We start from the raw sequence: 20,966 nt of genomic DNA on the forward strand, positions 1-20,966 counted from the left end.
TTTTTAAGGCTGAGTAATATTCCATTGTGTATATGTGCCACATCTTCTTTATCCATTCATCCAATGATGGGCGCTTAGGTTGTTTCCATCTCTGGGCTATTGTAAATAGAGCTGCAATGAACATTTTGGTACATGACTCTTTTTGAATTTTGGTTTTCTCAGGGTATATGCCCAGTAGTGGGATTGCTGGGTCATGCATATGTCAATTTGATAAAGCATTTTTAGTATCAGTACTTTAGAGATTCCCATAAATACTGAAATATTAAGTAAACTATATTTCATTACTTTCAGCAGGTTTAAAATAACATAGATATGCTCCCTGCATTCAAGGAAGTAAAACCTAGCAATGACAATTACAGTTTATTAGTGAACTTCTCTTGTGTGGAAAGTGGCTAGGGTTAATGGGGACAGATGGATTCAGAGAAAACTCATGTACGTAGAGACGCTATGGCCTAATGGTGAAGTTATGTATATATACATTTAAAGGGCATTAATAAAGCAATTAAGGGCATGTGATGACTGAATATGATAGACTCACCATTTAGACCTCAGCTTAATCCACTGCTATTATAGCAGCGTTGCCTAGAGAAAGAAAGACAGGTCAGATGTGAAATGGATTGGTCGTGTAGAGTGAATAAGGAATTTAAAATATATTGGGAAGGATAGTGTAGCAGACGCAGGTGCCTTTGGTGCCCTGAGTCACATCTGGTTGTCTTACTCTGATTTCAGCTGCAGTGGAGGAATAGGCTCTCTGCATGCGGATGCAGTTTCACTGTAAACACTTGCTATGTGTGTGAATTTTTTTTTTCCAACCTCAGTGCTTTCTCCTTGAGAACTGACTCAGCCAGGAAATGGGTGTAGTGCAGAGCAGAGTTAATGTCCGTTGGGGCAGCATTCCACCATAGGGAGCTGGGGGATGACTGCCCTAGCCTCCTGTTTGTTAGTGGTTGGGGCTGGGGGTGTCCTAGGCATGTTTTACATGGTTTTTCAGAGCATCCCTAGCAGGACTGAACTTTGGCCCTTAGCGATAGTCAGCTCAGCAATATACAGTTTATTGGTATTTCCTCTTCCCTATCTTGGCCTTTTACTTATGCATCCCAGTTCTTTTCTTAGGCACTGCTTTGGGGGGAACTCAGTCTAAGAAGTTGGCTTTTTTTCAGTACTCCTGCCGGCTTATGCAATATATTCCATGTCTGATTTTATTGAACAGCTGCAAAGTGTTATGATGAAAAGTGAACTGATTTTTGTCAGTTATAGCAAAGTATTGGCTGGTTAAAAAAAATTAATTTCTGTTATTCCTTAAGCTGTTAAATTTTGTATATGTGTGTTTGTTGTGTGTGTGTGTGTGTGTGTATATATATATACACACACTGAAGTTTTTTGCTCACCTAATTTTTAGAATTTAGCATGAAGTGCTAGACTAATAGGTTTTATATAACTGTAGGGCAACATAGAGATTGTATGTACATATTTGTGTTTAAGGATTTTTTTGTGGTGTTATTTATAATTGGAAAAATCTTAAATTTCCAACAACCTGAACTTGGTTAAATTATGGTAAACAAGTCAACATGGTATCTACTGTACAGCTATAAATATATTGTATGAACCTACTTGATAAGAGTAAATGCTTATACTGTGTTAAAAGAAAAGGCTATAAAGTTTTATATCAGTACAGTATGACCTCATTTTTTAAAAGTATGAAATATATACAAAAAAATTGGAGACTGCAGAACGTTAGCAGTAGTTGTTTCTAGCTGAATGAATCAGCATGATTAATACTATTTTTCTTTAAAGTGTTCTACGTGTACATTAGTTTTTATAAAGAACATTTCTTCTGTTATGCCGGAAGGAAAGTTTTTTCCTTAATCCTTATGTAGCTCTTGAAATAGTTTAGTGTGGTGCTTATTTTAAAGTATTGTGGAATTATCAAAGAAAAATCTTTGCATACTTGTTAATTTCTGATACCTTTGTCTTAGGTTTGGAGTTGTTCAGGATGTTTCTGTATATTTCACATGCCCTGTATCCAGAAGTGGGCTAAAGACAGCCAGTTTCTGGTATCTTCTCCTTTGACGGATGATGATTTTGGAAAGAGAGATTATCCCTGGCCTTGGTAACTTTTTCTAATTTAGTTGGAATGTTTAGTTGTAAAATAAATGAAAATTGTAGCTCCTCAGTTGCTTTATTGGCAGTTTCAGTATCCATGCTTGGCCTTCAATTAGTCATTTGGTTTGTGAAGATATGAGACCTGCTAATGGCTCCCCCCGCCACCCCAGTTTATATAACTACTAGTTCCTTTTGCTAACTAATAAATAATTCAGACTCTGTTTTTCTCCTGCAAAACAACTCCTTAGTAATCCTTTTTAAAGAACTTTCATTTCTTTAGAACTAAAATCCATCAAAATTCTGGTACTTCTCTCTGGAGCTCCTTTTAGTATGTATTGGTATCACATTGTACAAGACTGTCCTCTAACATTTTGATCAATGGCTTCCAATTTTATCCTCAAAATCTCTCAAAACTGCAGGTGTAAAGCAATAGCCTCACATTCCTTCAGGACCACTATAATTTGCCTTCTCTGTTTCTTCATACAGAAAACAACACACTTAAGTAAATTGGTATCACTTTAAAGTCACGGTCTGTATCCTTAGCTGGGTTGTAAGTCACTTTCCTTCCTTCCAGCTTGAACTAATGATCCAAACTTTTACCATAATTTAGAAGATTTGCTAGGTAAAAAGAGTTAAATATTTTAAAATGCAGAAACGTCTTTTTATAAAGAAAACATCAAAAATTTCTCTATTCTTCTCTTTCATGTGACTCTCTTCTCAAGTTTCAATTTTCCAAAGACAGAAAGCCAGACTAGTGACGGAATTTTCTTTTACTATAAGTTACTACTAAAACATAACTTTTTTCTCTAATAATCTATATTAAACTTTTACATATACAAAATTACTTTTCCACTCCCACCTCCCATTTTCTTTAGCCTCTTCAATTTCTTTTCCTCTCTCAGTATGAATAATGTCTAAAATTTGTCTGAGCATTTACTCTGTATATTAACAGACATGGAAGGATCTTAATCAGCTCCCCACAGGAAACTTGGAATATGCTTCATATTATATTATTAAGAAACAAGAAGAGAATTTTAATTAATTCCAATTAATTTCATCTATTTAAAAAGATAACCATGGGTAGGCAGAGTTTCCCAAACTGTGTTTTCATTTTTTCTCTCTTCCTTTCTTTTTAATTTTAATGAAAACAAACAAATAAACAAGAAACTGCAGGTGTATATTATCCAATCTTATTAAATTTTCTATATTTATTATGTTAGTTTGGCTTCTAGGACTAAAACTGCTTTATTTTAATCTTGATAGGTAAAAATCTGCTTTAGCAGAGAATGTGCAACAGTATTTCAACTTTTCTTTGACCTAGGTACATTTGAAATATATATATTTTGTATTAGATGTTGAGAAGTACGAAATTCTTTGTTTATTTTCACACATTTTTCCCCGTAATTCTAGATTTTAAGTCATGTTTCTTGCTGCTGTATTACCTACCTATAACCGATGTCTCTATTCTTCTTGCTATTACTAATACATTTTGCTTATTTGTAGACCACCCAACCAAACTTTTAAAACATTGAACTTTATAAAATTGGAATGAATATCTGAAGAATAAAGTTCAGGTTGTTAGTAGAAAGCTAATGTTGCTTCCTTTTGTAGCTGTATTTTAGATATGTGTTGTTTAATATGGTAGCAACTATCCACACATGGTTATTTAAATTCTTAAAAATTATGAAATGGAAAATTGTTTCTTCCTCAGTTGTACGCAATAGCCACATTTCAAGTGCTCACTAGCCATGTGTGGCTAATGGCCACTGTGTTAGACATGACAGGTATAGAACACTTCCATCATCTCAGGAAATTACTGGACAGAGCTCTCCTAGATGGTTGAAATTGATTTTAGTAAAATCTTGTTTCTTTCTCATATAAAGATGGAGCAGAGGTTACATTAACATAAAACTGATTGTGTATACTCTGTTATTAAGTATATTTATATTTCTGCCTCATGTCACTTTTATAATTGAAATTAACTTAAGTAATTTCATTCTTTGTAGTCCAAAATGTAGGTTTGAATACAAACGATCTGACACACCTAGTAGGTACTATTGCTATTGTGGCAAAGTGGAAGATCCACCTTTAGATCCGTGGCTTGTGCCTCATTCATGCGGCCAAGTATGTGAGAGAGATTTTAAACCTCCTTGTGGCCATAAGTGTTTACTCCTCTGCCATCCAGGTGAGTTATATATTATATTTCTAATTGTGAGTGGTTATTTCTTCTCATGTTGAAGTAAAAAAAATTGTGAGAGTTGAACTCAGAACTTAAGTTTACATAAGAAAATATTGGAAGGGATTGCCTTTTAAAGTATCAGTATGGAAAGCTTTAGAAATTACTGATAGGTGTAGGAACTGAAAATTTTTACTTTTAACTTCTGATTTTTTTTTTCCCCCTTTCATTGGATTCTAGGTCCATGCCCTCCTTGTCCTAAGATGGTCACAACTACTTGTTATTGTAAGAAAGCAAAACCTATCCCTCGTCGGTGCAGTGCTAAGGAATGGTCCTGTCACCTGCCATGTGGACGGAAATTGCTTTGTGGACAACATAAATGTGAAAATCCTTGTCATGCAGGTAAAAGGTCATACCTGTTAGGTGTTCTGGCCTTAAGCAGAAGTCAAAGCAGTCTCTGTTGCTTTTATAATGTTCTAGGCTAATTTATCATTTTGATTTTAGGAAGTTGCCCACCCTGTCCAAGAGTTAGTAGGCAAAAGTGTGTCTGTGGCAAACAAGTAGCTGAAAGAAGTTGTGCAAGTCCACTGTGGCACTGTGATCAAGTAAGTGTATATGCATTTTGAGGAGTGGGTGTTAAAGTATACAGAAGCATAAACAATTAGAAATGCTAATGAGGTTTAGTTGGATAAAAGGAGAGGAAGAATAGCAACTCAGATGAATTATATTCATGTTTTAGGAAACTTTTTCAATTTAATATCATTTTAATTACCAGGGGAAATTTTTTTTCAAATTAACAGCTATTTGTTGAATTTTGGATTTAGTACGTATGTACTCTTTCCTCTTTTCCCTCTTCTTGAGTTAATCCAGTTGGCAGTAGTATTGATTCTGTAGATTGTCTTAGAATTGGCATGGTTTTAGTACCATTTGGAAATCTTTGGTGGATGACCATGTGAAACTGCATGTTCTTTTTCCTTTATTACATTTTAAAAATATACTCTCTGGCGCATAAGAAATGTGTATGTATATGCTTATGCATATATACATATAATACTTATGTAAGATATAAAGCATAATAATTTGAGGAATCTAAAGAAGTTGCTTATTTGTGACTGAGAAATGATTATGTCATGTACAAAGTCTTTTGTTAACTTTTAAGTCGTTAGTGCTTATTGCATTTTATTTTAGGTATGTGGGAAAACACTGCCATGTGGTAATCATACGTGTGAGCAAGTTTGCCATGTAGGTGCTTGTGGAGAATGTCCTCGATCTGGGAAAAGGTTCTGTCCCTGTCAGAAGTCAAGTAAGACTTTTTAAAAAACCTTTAATGGGATTATAATTATTTATCATGCTAATTAGAGTACTTTCCTAATTAAATTAGATTTCTCTGGGAGCTCATAATGTAGTTTCAATAATAATACAAATTTGATATTAGATTTCTGTACATTTGGATGAGAGGACAATATAGCATAGTGGATTAAGAACTCAGATTTTGGGCCCAAACTTCCTGAGCCTCTGAAATAGGGGGCTTGTCAATCTCAGACCAACCGCTTTTCAGTCCATCAAAGCACATTGAAGGTGTACCTTTGGTTTCCATCTGTACCCCCTCCCAACTCCCCGGTTCTTTCAACCAGTGAGGAAAAGTCATTTGGGGAAGTAAATGTCAGTAAATTGCTCTGCATGCTGATAAAGAAAGAAACAAACAAACAGACAAAAAAACCCAGAAAGAAACTGAAGTAGAGTGAAAATAATAGGCTGTTTTTCGAGATTCATTATTTTCGATTATCCAAGGGTCACCATTCTGAACAGTGTGCGGACACATGTAAATCTGTTTAAATAAGATTATGATGAATGTAAGTGTTCCAAGATACGTTCCTTTTAGTTCCTCTCCCCTTCTCCCTTTTTTTCCGTCCATGAATAAATCTCTGCTAAAATTTGAAAAAAAAAAATGACTAGGCATATGTGGGTTCAAATCTCACCTTCATGAACTGCAGTTTTCTCAAGTTAAATGGGGACAATAATAGTACCTTCTTCATAAGATACTTGTGAGAATTAAGTGATAAAATGCACGTAAAGTATTTAGTATAGTGGCCAGCACATAAAGGAAACCTAATAATTATAAGCTATTGTTATTGTTGGGTATTAGATTATAGGTGAATTTAGTTTGGGCTACTTTGAGATAAAGGCCTAGAAGGGTTACAGTTCAACTTCACTTTCTTGACTCAGCACCAGTACCAGCGCACATATTTATAAGATTATTGCAAACACTTGTTATAATATGTTTATGTTAAAGGTCAGTTTCATAGTTTTTAAGTCTAGATCTATTTTTTTCTTCCATCCTATGAGGTTGTTTAGAGCAAATTTTTTTTATTGTTCTATATATTGTAGAATTCTTCATAGTGGTTTACATGGGCTTACTCATTTCTTCAGAAAAGTATTTCTGAAGTAGTTAGCTCATAGAAATATGCTTCTTGGGGCTTCCCTGGTGGCGTGGTGGTTGAGAGTCCGCCTGCTGTTGCAGGGGACACGGGTTAATGCCTTGGGCCGGGAGGATCCCACGTGTTGCTGAGCGGCTGGGCACGTGAGCCATGGCCGCCGAGCCTGTGCATCCGGAGCCTGTGCTCCGCAATGGGAGAGGCCACAGCACTGAGAGGCCCGCGTACCTCAAAGAAAGGAAAAAAAAAAAAAAAAATATATATATATATATGCTTCTTGAGAATGGTAACTTGTCATGTATCAAATTCTTTTTAAAAGGCATAAGCTTTACAAATATAGGGGTTATTTTCTTTAAAGTTAACTTTCCAATAAATATGTAGATGCAAAAGTTCATAGTCTGAAAGACCTGTCATTCTCTAGGAATCCAGAAGTACATGGCACGTTATTAGTACTTTATAATAATGTATGTTATTTTTAATATTGATTTTTTTTGTTTGCTTCTAGAGTTTTCTTTGCCTTGTACAGAAGATGTACCAACTTGTGGAGACAGTTGTGACAAAGTACTTGAATGTGGAATCCACAGATGTTCACAGCGTTGTCACCGAGGTCCTTGTGAAACATGTAGACAAGTTAGTCATGTCCTATAATGATTACTTTTAACAGCTATCTGTCATAATATGTCAAGTGGGATTGTTTTGTAATTGTTTTCATAAACATCTGTGTCATGATCTAATATTTATGATGAAGTAGGAGAGTATGCCAGCAATTAAATCTGAAATTACCTTTTTTTTGTTTTGCTTGGTAAAAGTTTGAATGTTGTCATTTTTATAGACTAGTGTGGGGTTGTTTATCCTCAGAAGATATTCAAAGCAGTGATGAATTAGGCCTAGGGATGATAGGGGAAAAAAATGCCTAGATGTCATTCTGGTTTTGACATACTACTAGATAATCCAGTTTTCTTGTTTTCCTGAAACTAGATGTGTAGATGTTATTGTGTAACTAGATATAAGGGATTTTAACATGTGATGTTGTTTTACTATTTAACATCAAATTTTTACTAAATTTAATAATGGAAATTCTGTGAAGCCTTTTTGGAACAAACAAATGTCTTAGGAAATTCTCCTTTATTTTTTAAAAAGTCTTTCATACAAAACACTTTTAAAATTTTCTCTTTCATTTTTTAGTAATTATAGAGATTACAGTGTAAAAATCATGTCAACGAAAGTCAATTTTAATAGCATTTATTTGATTCTTCCAGGAAGTGGAGAAGCATTGTCGTTGTGGAAAGCATACTAAACGAATGCCGTGTCATAAACCGTATCTTTGTGAAACTAAGTGTGTTAAGTTGCGGGACTGTCAGAAGCATCAGTGTAGGAGAAAGGTAATAAGCTTTGAAAACTGATTTTAAAATTCTCTTAAAATTTGGGCCCATGATAAGTGCCATCTTGACTTGTTCCTCAAATACTTAGGCATATTCTTTGCTTTCCATATGAAATATTAATAAATATTCTACATTATTGTTTGTATTAGTGGGAAATCTTACAAGATTGTTAAATAACAAGGGTCTCTTTTTGTCCTATGCATAATTCCTTCTACTTGGTTCTTTGGCTGTTTCTGTTCCCTGACTTTATTATTATTATTTTTTAAAAATAAATTTATTTATTGGCTGCATTGGGTCTTCGTTGCTGCGCGTGGGCTCTCTCTAGTTGCGGCGACTGGGGGCTACTCTTTGTCGCAGTGTGTGGGCTTCTCATTGCAGCAGAGCACAGGCTCTAGGCACACGGGCTGCAGTAGTTGTGGCACGTGGGCTCAGTAGTTGTGGCTCACGGGCTCTAGAGCACAGGCTCAGTAGTTGTGGCACGCAGGCTTAGTTGCTCCGCGGCATGTGGGATCTTCCCAGACCAGGGCTTGAAACTGTGTTGCCTGCATTGGCAGGTGGATTCTTAACCACTGCACCACCAGGGAAGTCCCTGTTCCCTGACTTTAAAACATCATAGCAGTGTTAGTGGTAGTTTGTTTGGCATGTTAGAGGCTTAACTTCTGCTGTTCAGATCTTATTTATAGAATCTTGGTTCAGTATAAGGTCAACTGGAAAATTTTATTGAGTCTGTAGATTTGAAGTTTTTTTGAGTCCCTTTTATTATGAATTATCCCTCTATCTCTGGTAAGATACTTTGTTCTTAAATCTATTAAATATAGTGATTTCAACTTTGTTTTGCTTAGTGTTCATACAGTATATATTTTCCATTCTTTTACTTTGAACTTACTCAAATCTTTATATTTGAAGTGGATTTCTTATAGACAGCAATTAGATAATTGTTTTATTTAGATAATTATTTTATTTTAAATCTTTATCATTTAATTTGGGTGTAGATCATTTACATTTATTGTGATCTTTAATAAAATGGTTGGATTTAAGTCTGTAATTTTGCTATTTATTTTCTATTTTTTCATCTGTTCTTTTCCCTCTTTTTGTGTCTTCTGTTTGAGTGTTGTCTTTCAATAATTCCATTTTACCTCCTTTATTCGATTCTTACACATTTTATACCCATATATTTTATAAACCTCAAATGTGTTGTTTTTATTTTTGCTTTAACAGGTATCTTTTAAAGAGTGTGAAAAAGTAAATAGTCTTTTATATTTATCATCAAACTCATGATTTTTGGTGCTTTTCATCCTTTTATATAGATTCAGGTTTCTATCTGATTTCATTTTCTTTTGTCTGAAGGACTTCCTTTAACATTTCTTGTAGTGCTCGTCATGAATGCTTGCAACTTTTGTGAACTGTCTTTAGCCTTTGTTTGTGAAAAATATTTTTACTGTAGAATTTTAGTTTGACAATTTTTTTCCCATTCTTTAAACACATTGCTCCACTATCTCTGTTATCTTGGTTCCTCTGTATGTAATGTATCTTTTTTCTTTGGCTATTTTTAAAGATTTTTCTCTTTATCATTAGTTTTCAGTAATTTATTTGTGATGTTCCTTTGTATAGCTTTCTTCATGTTTCTTTAGTACAACTTTTGTTGAGCTTCTTGTATGTCTTTATAGTTTTCATCATATTTGTGAAATTTTCAATCTTTATTTCTTCAAATATTTCCCCCACCCATTGCCTACTGAGACTCCAGTGACAGGTATGTCATGCTGCTTGAAGTCCCATAGGTCACTGATGCTACATTTATTATTTAGTCCTTTTAATTTTCACATTTAATGTTATATTGTTTGTCTTCAAGTTCTCTAATTTTCTTCTGCATTGTCTAATCCCATTGTTTATCCCATCCTGTGTTTCTTCGTCTCAGACAGTATTTTTTCATCTCTGAGACTTGGAGTTGTGACTTTTTCTATATCTTCCATGTCTGTCCTTTTCATGCTCATGCTCTCTTCTGTCTTCTTGAATATAAGTGAATAGGTTATACTTCAAATGCCTATTTTAATGTCCTTGTCTACCAATTCTGTCATCTATCATTTCTGGGTCTATTTTTGTTGATTGAGTTTTCTTTTCCTTTTGGGTTATTCTTTACTGCTAGGTGACTTTTGATTGGTTTCCAGACATTATAAACTTCATGCTTTGTGCTACCACTTCTCCACAAATTCTAACCACACTTGCCTCTCTGAACTATGAATTTTGTCTCCTTAACTTGGTAAGACCACTGGATTCTGCTTGTGATCTTTTTCCTTGTGTCCAGGTCTAAGCTTGTGCTATCATAGGACTCACCTTGTTTGTTTCTGTTCTCATAGGGGTTTCTGTCCTGTGCTGCCTAGTTGTCTAATGTCTAAAAACTGCTGTTTCAAATATTTTGTCTGATTTTCTAGCTGTTTAAGGCAGGAGAGTAAATCTGGTCATTATTACTCATCATGGTGAGAAACAAACATCTAAAGGCTTATTCATGTTGTGGACCACATAACCTTCTTTTTTCCCACTGCCACTGGGAAAGTGATAGGCACATAGTATTACTTGGTAAATATTTGCTTAATTGAATGAACTATTTTAACTTTTAATTGCTTTTCAATAATGTGTACTTTGTTTTGAGCTATTTTTATATACTGAAACTTGTTCTGAAGTAGGTTAAAAACCTGTTTCTTTAAGAAAATTGTAGTCTGTATTTCCTTTCCAAAGTTTGTCAAGGAGTTAGAATGGTAAGATGGAACTTTAAGTAGTTGCCTTGTGTTCATGAATGAAAATTGGGACAGGTCATAGACAGCTATATTTCTCACAGATTGGAAATCAGGGAGTAACAAAACAGCACTAGAAGCAATTAGCCTATCTCTCCTTCTTTCCTTTAGTTAGTCTCTGACTCTTTGGTTTGAAAATAACTGCCAAACTAATCTATATATTGAATGGGTTTTATTGTAATTAAATTTTAAAAATAGCCAGATTGTTTGCCTGAATTGACTATAGGGTTTGACCAGATCCATTCCTGTGGTTAGTGTTGTCAATTTCTGTGTAGATAAGTAGAAGAGAAACTATCTTATGGAACTATTTTAAGTCATAGAATAATTAACTAAAGGGCAAGAAAATTTAGCTTGACTTCACTAAATTAGGTCATTGTCTACTTAAACTTATAAGTTCTTAGTACAACGTATTCTACACAAGAATGTTGATATTCTTGAATACTTTTATTCTCATAGTGAAAAGAACTATCTTTTGATTTCCCTAAGTTCTGTGAATAACTAGTAATGACATTCATATTACGTACGGTTTTCAAATTACCTGTTCTTTATGTATTGCTTTCCCTTCAGTGTTGCCCTGGAAACTGTCCACCTTGTGATCAAAACTGTGGACGGACTTTAGGATGTAGAAACCATAAGTGTCCATCTGTCTGCCATAGAGGTAAAATTTAACAACAGCTGTAATTTTATGTTTATATTTACATAGTGCTTTCTCGTTGATAGAGAGCTTTCACATTTATTATCTTACTCTTAGCAATCTTGAGAAGTTAGAGCAGTTGCCACTATCTTTATTTTATGGATGAGGAAATTTAAGCTGAAGAGGATTCAGTGATTTACTTAGGGAAATACCTAGTAAGGCATTATAGCCAAGATTTGAACCCACACCTTTTGAATATAAACTTCTGTTCTTTCAATAATACCATGTTGTTTCCTTACTTCTACCCAACCTTCCCCACATAGTTTTTAAGTTAATTAATAGGTTTTTCAGTAGTATTTTGAATTTTAGACATTGATATGAAATTAAATCTAGTAAAGGATTGTATATATTCTGTCCAGTGGTTCTCAAAATTTTTGGTCTCAAGGACCTTTTACACTCTTTTTGGGCCCAAAGACCTTTAGTTAATGTGGATTTTATCTACTGATATTTATTGTATTTGAAATTAAATTAAAATATAATAATATTTATTATTTTATTGAAAAATAGTACCATAGTACCCATTACATCTTAATACAGTAACTTTTTTGTGAAAAATAGCTACTTTCTAAAAAAAGTTTAGTGAGAAGAATGATACTGTTTTACATTTTTGCAAATGTCTTTAATGTCTAGCTTAATAGAAGATAGCTGGATTCACATATCTGCTTCTGCATTCAATCTCTTGTGATAATCCCTTGTCATATAGCTTCTGGAAAATTCTAATCTATGTACATAAATTCTTGCAGACCACCTGAAAGGGTCTCAGGGGTGCCTAAGTTGTTAGAGATTGAAAACTGAGTTAACTTCACTCATTTGGAGTATGTTGGTATGAAATGGAATCTACTGAAAGATAGTATAAGGTAGTGGAAAGAGCATGGGTTTAAATTAAGAGGTCCTGAGTCAAAAGTGAACGTAGTACTGGGTTGGCCAAAAAGTTTGTTTGGGTGTTTCCATATCTGTGGAAAAACCTGAACAAATTTGGCCAACACAATAACAGCTTTGTGACCTGGGAAAAACTACTGTACTGTTTTTTGTTGTCTTCCTTTGGGATTAGGTGGATACTAGATATCTCCCTTAATGTCTTAATCCTTTTAGGAATCTTGGAAGGTATTAGTGTTGTTTTGTAAAAGGAGGAAGCAGGCAAAGAGACTGTTGGCCCAAGGTCATAGAACTAGTTGCAGGGTCAGGATGTGAACCCAAAGTTTAATAATATTTCAGTTATACCATATTGCCTCCCCATTAGGAAAAATGGCAGATATATTAACCCCATAGGCATTTCCCTGTGGATGTTATCTGATTTGTCAGTGTCTTTATTTTTATTTATTTATTTTTTTAACATCTTTATTGGAGTATAATTGCTTTACAATGGTGTGTTAGTTTCTGCTGTATAACAAAGTGAATCAGCCATACATATACATATATTCCCATTTCTCCTCCCTCCTTCATCTCCCTCCCACCCTCCCTATCCCACCGCTCTAGGTGGACACAAAGTACTAAGCTGATCTCCCTGTGCCATGCAGCTGCTTCCCACTAGCTATCTATTTTACATTTGGTAGTGTATATATGTCCATGCCACTCTCTCACTTTGTCTGAGCTTCCCCTTCCCCTTCCTTGTGTCCTCAAGTTCATTCTCTATGTCTGCATCTTTATTCCTGTCCTGCCCCTAAGTTCTTCAGAACCATTTTTTTTTAGATTCCATATATATGTGTTAGCATACAGTATTTGTTTTTCTCTTTCTTACTTCACTCTGTATGGCAGTCTCTAAGTCCATCCACCTCACTGCAAATAGCTCAACTTTGTTTCTTTTTATGGCTGAGTAATATTCCATTGTATATATGTGCCACATCTTCTTTATCCATTCATCTGTCGATGGACACTTAGGTTGCTTCCATGTCCTGGCTCTTGTAAATAGTGCTGCAATGAACATTGTGGTACATGACTCTTTGAATTATGGTTTTCTCAGGGTATATGCCCAGTAGTGGGATTTCTGGGTCGTATGGTAGTTCTATTTTTAGTTTTTTAAGGAACCTCCATACTGTTCTCCATAGCGGCTGTATCAGTTTACATTCCTACCCACAGTTCCCACCCAAGAAGTTTCCCTTTTCTCCACACCCTCTCCAGCATTTATTGTTTGTAGATTTTTTGATGATGGCCGTTCTGACTGGTGTGAGGTGATACCTCATTGTGGTTTTAATTTGCATTTCTCTAATAATTAGTGATGTTGAGCATCCTTTCATTTGTTTGTTGTCAATCTGTATATCTTCTTTGGAGAAATGTCTATTTAGGCCATATGTGCCAGAGCCACAGCCAGCATTGTTCTCAGTGGTGAAAAGCTGAAACCATTTCCACTAAGATCAGGAAGAAGACAAGGTTGCCCACTCTCACCACTATTATTCAACATAGTTTTGGAAGTTTTAGCCACAGCAATCAGAGAAGAAAAAGAAATAAAATGAATCCAAATCGGAAAAGAAGAAGTAAAACTGACTGTTTGCAGATGACATACTATACATAAAGAATCCTAAAGATGCTACCAGAAAACTACCAGAGCTAATCAATGAATTTGGTAAAGTAGCAGGATACAAAATTAATGCACAGAAATCTCTTGCATTCATATACACTAATGATGAAAAATCTGAAAGAGAAATTAAGGAAACACTCCCATTTACCACTGCAATAAAAAGAAGAAAATACCTAGGAAGAAATCTACCTAGGGAGACAAAAGACCTGTATGCAGAAAACTATAAGACACTGATGAAAGAAATTAATGATACAAATGCAGAGATATACCATGTTCTTGGATTGGAAGAATCAACATTGTGAAAATGACTATACTACCCAAAGCAATCTACAGATTCAGTGCAATCCCTGTCAAACTTTCAATGGCATTTTTCACAGAAGTAGAACAAAAAATTTCACAATTTGTATGGGAACACAAAAGACCCCAAATAGCCAAAGCAATCTTGAGAAAGAAAAACGGAGCTGGAGGAATCAGGTTCCCTGACTACCGACTATATTACAGAGCTACAGTAATCAAGACAGTATGGTACTGGAACAAAAAGAGAAATATAGAGAATTGGAACAGGATAGAAAGCCCCAGGGATAAACCCACGCACATATGGTCACCTTATTTTTGATCAAGGAAGCAAGAATATACAGTGGAGAAAAGACAGCCTCTTCAATAAGTGGTGCTGGGAAAACTGGACAGCTACATGTAAAAAAATGAAATTAGAACACTCCCTAATACCATACACAAAAATTAACTCAAAATGGATTAAAGACTTAAATGTAAGGCCAGACACTATAGAACTCTTAGAGGAAAACATAGGCAGAACACTATGACATAAATCACAGCAAGATCCTTTTTGACCCACCTCCTAGAGAAATAGAAATAAACCAAAAGTAAACAGGACCTAATGACACTTAAAAGCTTTTGCACAGCAAAGGAAACCATAAACAAGACGAAAAGACAAACCTCAGAATGGGAGAAAATACTTGCAAATGAAGCAACTGACAAAGGATTAATCTCCAAAATATACAAGCAACTCAATATCAAAGAAACAAACAACCCAATCCAAAAATGTCAGTGTCTTTATTTATTTATTTTTGCGGGACTCGGGCCTCTCACCGCCGTGGCCTCTGCCATTGCGGAGCACAGGCTCCGGACGCGCAGGCTCAGCGGCCATGGCTCACGGGCCCAGCCGCTCCGCGGCATGTGGGTTCATCCCGGACCGGGGCACGAACCCGTGTCCCCTGCATTGGCAGGTGGACTCTCAACCACTGCGCCACCAGGGAAGCCCAAATGTCTTTAAATTGTAAAGTTTAGAACTGGTTTTTTGGTTCTCATGTAAAAAGATTTTATTTCCTTTTGTAGTCATAATATATCACTGACCCATTAAATTTGAATTTCATTAACATTCTAAAGTTAGTCATTCATTCAATAAGTATTTTTGAGTGTCTACTAAGTACCAGGCACTGGAATTACGAGTGAACAATTTTGACAACGTACCTGCTTTTATGGAGCTTACTTTTTAATTCTCCCTCAATTAGAATACAAGTAAATAATCACATTAATATAGAATATCAGATAGTGACAAGTATAGAAAGAAAATTAGAGTAAAATTGTGATAGTTGGGATGGTATATACTGTTTTATATAGTGTGGTCAGAGTAGGACTCTGAAAGAATGACATGTGTGGGGAATCCTGAGAGAAGTAGGGATCAAGCCCTGGGGAAATGGGGATGGGGTAGTTTGATTACAGAGGCCTTGAGACAGGAACATTTGAAGGAGGACTGAAGTGGTTGCTCAGGGGGACACATGTCAGGAGACGAGGTCAGAGAGATGGTGCAATAAATGATTGCTGGGGAAAGGAGAATATGTATAGGGCCTTGGAGACCACTGTTAAAACATAGCCTTCACTTTAAGTTGCAAACCTGACTAGTTGTATGACCATTAAAGAAATTGGATCAGTAGTTTAGAATTTTCTCACCAAGAAAACACCGGGCCTAGGTGATTTTTACACATGATTTTTAACAAATGAACTTTTAAAGTATGTATAAGTTTAATCTCTTTGTGAACTATTTGATAGTGTATGTAAAAAAGTAATGTGTTCCAGCTCATTATATCATCTTTCAAGGAAAGTAAGGGAAAATTACAGGCCAGTCTTAACTGATGAACATGTTTGTAAAATATTAAAGTTTTTGCCACTCAAATCCAGCTATCTGGTACTACAGTATTAGCTATCCAAAACCTTAATGTATCATAACCAAGTTGGGTTTATTGCAGTAATGTATGGTTGGTTTAAGATTAGTAAATCTAATAACATGTTTCCATCACATTAACAGATTAAAGGAGAAATGAGATCATTTTAGTAAATGTCTGAAAAACAGTTGATAAAATTCAGCATCCATATATGATGAAAACTTAACTAGAAATGGAAGAGAGCATCCTTAACCTGATATAGAGTATCTGCAAAAAGGGCAGAGCACACATCATTCTTAGTGGAGAAATGTTGAAAGCATATCCCCCTCTTGTATTATTTTGAAGCAAATCCCATAAATACTTCAATATGCATCTCTGAAAGATGGATTCTTAAGCTGAAAATAGTTAATGTTTCTTAATATCAGCAAATATCTGGTGTTCACATATCTTTTTGTCTCATAAATGCCTTCATTTTTTACTTCAGTTTGTATGACTGAGAAACCTTAATAAGATTGACATTGTAGTTGGTTGATGTCTCTAAAGTCTATGAATCTGTAATTTCCCTCTTTTTCTATAATTTTCCATCTTTTTATATATTTTCCTTTGTCACTTGTTTAAGAAACTAGGTTGTTTTATTTAGTTTCACAGAGTCTGGATTTTGCAGATTGCATCTCCGCGGTACTATTTGACATTTTCCTCTGTATTTTCTATAAACTGTTAGTGGGGCTAGAGGTTTGATCAGATCCAGGTTCAATTATTATTAATTAGTTTTTGGCAGAATGTTTATTTTTTAGAAAAGAAACTTAGTAGCCCCTAAAAAAAATTTACCTTAATGGAAAGTGTGTGAAGATACCGTTGTGCAACTCTTACCATTTGTTTAATACTCAGTTACATAAGATACATAGAATCATTATTTTATGTCATTTTCCATTATTCTAGATACCTTCATAATCAAGTTGTACTGTAACTCATAGGGAGAGGGTGTTACGTGCATGTTTGCGCTGTGAATATATGAAAGCTTGACTTATAGTTCTTTAAAGCTTAAGGCCTTCTATGGTTATGGTTCTAGAATTACTGGACTTTTGACGCACTAGTCACTGTATTTATACTCTGTATGCTCCTTTTTCATTTAAAAAATATTATCACTGAAGTTACATGAATTTATGTCATGTTGTACAGGTGTCTGTAATGAGTTCATTAGGAAAACTGTTCAGGGAAATTATCCCTTATTCTCAAGATTTAATTTTAAAAAAGGAAAAGTGATGCTGTAGTTTAGGGCGGCAAAAAGGTTATGTTTGATAAGTTTCTCTTTGATTGCTGAAGGTGAATGAAAATTATCATTGTTAAGTATGGAAATTAATATAATGTGCTGAGTAAGAACTGACATAAATGTCACTATTAATTTTTTTTAAAATGTGACATCAAATTTTCTTTTGGAAAGACCAAAATAAAGTTTGATCATGTGAGTCAGGATAACTTGGCTTGCATTACCATCAAGATAATACTTTACTGGATTATAGTTATCAAAACACTGAAGTATAAATTTGATAATTTGTATAATACACGTGTGTTTTTTCCCTGTGGTGCTTTTTACTTTATTTCTTTTTCTGTGATCATTATTTGAATCAAAATTCTTAACCTCTTTTGTTTTAGGGAACTGTTTTGAACTAATAGAGGCTTTTAACCAGACTATTTTTCATCATTAATCTGCTTTTTATCAGGTTAATTGCTATTCAGTATTTTGCTTGGACCTGACACCTAGGCAGCAATTTCTTGAGATACTTACTTCCTAGTTGAAGACTCTTTATTCCTTTCTCTTTTTTTTTGGCGGTACGCGGGCCTCTCACTGTTGTGGCCTCTCCTGTTGCGGAGCACAGGCTCCGGACGCGCAGGCTCAGCGGCCATGGCTCACGGGCCCAGCCGCTCCACGGCATGTGGGATCTTCCCGGACTGGGGCACGAACCCGTGTCCCCTGCATCGGCAGGCGGACTCTCGACCACTGCGCCACCAGGGAAGCCCTTCCTTTCTTACTATTTCATTTCTAATGGGGTAGCCTATTCGGAAAACTAGAGTGGGAAGAAAGCCCTTAGGATGATGTCAAAGCCTTGGAGAGAACTTTATAGCTTGTTTAAAAGATTTCTTTTCAATTGGTCTTTGTGTATTTCTACCCATAACAAAAGAAGGTAAAAAGCTGAAACCCTAAAAATGTTTCCTTTTGAAATGTTGAGAAGAGAAGTATTTGGAATTATAGCCTAAAATGAGATTTTAGAGTCTTTCGCAAAGCATGAGTAATGGAAAATTGACTGTACTTGTTAATAACCTTATGAGAGAAGTCACTCTTATTGGAGAATTTATTTAAAAATAATGTACTTGAGTAGATGTATGTATGAAACTAAGCCAGAAAGATTATTGCTAAATTAGATTTTCCAAAGACTTAGCTCCATTTTGCTGGTGTAGTTTTGAATGAGTAATGTGTTAAATTTGTTATTTAGAACAGAACTTTTAGAAAATTTTAAAGAAAATTCTAAAGCTTTTTATTGAAGTACTGGTGTAGATATAGAAAAGTATACAAATTGCAGGTGTACAGCTTGATGATGTTTCATAAACTGAACATAACCATATAACCAGAACTCAGATTATTAAACAGATCATTACCAGCATTTCCCAAACTTTTTGTGTCCTTTGTAATCATCATCCTGATTTTGAACAGCATAGATTAGTTTTTCCTGTTTATTTTATATAAATGGAATCATATACTGTATATTGATGGTGTCTGATTTCTTTTGCTCAATGTTATATGTGTGAGGTTCATTCATTTATTCTCATCCTAGAGTATCCCATTGTGTGAATATACTAAACTTATTGATTCTACTATTGATGGGAATTTGGGTAGTTAAGGAAATTTCTCTTTAAGTTTCAGACCTTTTTTTCAGGTAGCTGTTATCCCTGCCCAGAAACTGTAGATGTGAAGTGCAATTGTGGTAATACAAAGGTGACAGTACCCTGTGGCCGAGAACGTACCACAAGACCCCCCAAGTGCAAAGAGCAGTGCAGGTTAGTACAAAGCTCTGAACAGACTTATATCTGGTGTCTTACAGATTTAAATTCATACCGATTTTTCATTTTGTTAGTATTTTCAATTTTGCTTTAATGTTCTAAAATATTAATATTCACAGTATGCTCATTCTGTATGGAATTAGAAGGTATATAAATAGATAATTGCACTTTAGATATAATCGTTCAATGATCAAAAGTAATTTTAAAAATTGTACTTTATGATTTAGTCGACCACCAACTTGCCATCATACAAGTCAAGAAAAACATCGCTGTCACTTTGGCTCTTGTCCTCCATGTCATCAACCTTGCCGAAAGGTTTTGGAGAAATGTGGTCACTTGTGTCCTGCTCCATGTCATGATCAAGCATTAATAAAGCAAACTGGCAGGGTAAGGGAACAGTACTATTAAGACATAATGCATTGCTGTGGGTCATATTTTCTTAATTTTACTTAGTCATTTCAACAAGCAATGATGAAGTACTTATTGGGTGTTAAACACTGTGATAGGAGCTGGGGTATAAGGTAAATGATACTTGGTTTTTGTCTTAAGAAATTCACAATATAGAAAAGGAGAAATCAATAAAATGTTTGCAAGTACAGTGTGATGGTCATGTTATAATCATCATACAGATGAGTTTGTCAGTCTTCCTTCATATACTATAGTTTAGGGTTATAAATATCTCCTGGTTTCCTCAAAGATTCATTCACATATTCAGTGAATATTTATTGAATTCTTACTGTGTGTTAAGCATTCTTCTAGGTGCTGGGGAGACAACAGTGAACAAAATAATGGAGATTAAATTCTATTGGTGGAATTTGGATTTTACAATTCTGTGTTTTATTCTTTTGGCTTATGAGAAGTGAAGGAGTCTATACTGCCTTTGTTCTGTCATTTAAAAACTGGAATCTGGCTCAATTTTTAATATAAGCGTGTTAGCGGAGAACAATCTGATAGAATTTAAGGATGGAATAAAATATCTCAATAAGCACAATTTGTTGAGTACTTGAAAAAATTTCAGCCGGCTTGAGCAGAGGATTCGTGGAACTGTTTTTTCTTAGATCCTTAAATCGGCCATATGATTTAACCCCTCTGACTTAAAAATTGTTATTTATTTTACTTGTAGCACCAGCCTTCAGGCCCTTGGGAACAGCCGTCTGAACCAGCGTTTATTCAGACTGCATTGCCTTGTCCTCCGTGTCAAGTGCCTATTCCTATGTAAGTATTAGAATTTTAGCTTTTAAAAAAAATCTTTTGACATAGTTCAAAGTGTATCTTGAGAAACTTCTCCCCTTTTTCTTTCTTCAGTTCATCATTATTTCAGGCCTAGCCTATAAAGTAGTCTCTCTTTCTGTTTCATTCTTTTCCAAATATATTTTGCATACTGCTTAAAACGCTCCTCTAGATGTCTTTTTGAGTCATTTTCCCCAGCTAGAGTTTGATGGGTCAGTATAGCTATTCCTACTCTTTTTGTTACTGTTTGCATGGATAAATGGACAAATTCTTAGAAACACACAAACTACTGAAACTGAATCAAGAAGAAGTAGAAAATCTGAATATACCTAGTAAAAAGACTGAATTAGTAACCAAAAACTTACCACAAAAATAACCTCAGGACCAGTGACTTCACTAGTGAAT

At 34.9% G+C, this 20,966-nt stretch overlaps 1 protein-coding gene across 1 annotated transcript in view; it reads left to right on the forward strand.

Annotated features, from left to right (window-relative positions):
* Positions 1-20,966, forward strand: part of NFXL1 (nuclear transcription factor, X-box binding like 1) — a 52,637-nt gene that overhangs the window by 7,941 nt on the left and 23,730 nt on the right. Inside the window, exons 5-15 of the mRNA XM_065877687.1 lie at positions 1,977-2,110; positions 4,110-4,288; positions 4,520-4,681; positions 4,784-4,884; positions 5,468-5,582; positions 7,220-7,344; positions 7,974-8,096; positions 11,453-11,543; positions 19,208-19,328; positions 19,559-19,718; positions 20,455-20,546. Coding sequence (XP_065733759.1) covers positions 1,977-2,110; positions 4,110-4,288; positions 4,520-4,681; positions 4,784-4,884; positions 5,468-5,582; positions 7,220-7,344; positions 7,974-8,096; positions 11,453-11,543; positions 19,208-19,328; positions 19,559-19,718; positions 20,455-20,546 — 1,403 coding nt within the window. The remainder of the gene's footprint in view (positions 1-1,976; positions 2,111-4,109; positions 4,289-4,519; positions 4,682-4,783; positions 4,885-5,467; positions 5,583-7,219; positions 7,345-7,973; positions 8,097-11,452; positions 11,544-19,207; positions 19,329-19,558; positions 19,719-20,454; positions 20,547-20,966) is intronic.

The sequence above is a fragment of the Phocoena phocoena genome, chromosome 5 (genome assembly GCF_963924675.1).
Source record: "Phocoena phocoena chromosome 5, mPhoPho1.1, whole genome shotgun sequence".
In the NCBI taxonomy this organism is placed as follows: Eukaryota; Metazoa; Chordata; class Mammalia; order Artiodactyla; family Phocoenidae; genus Phocoena; species Phocoena phocoena.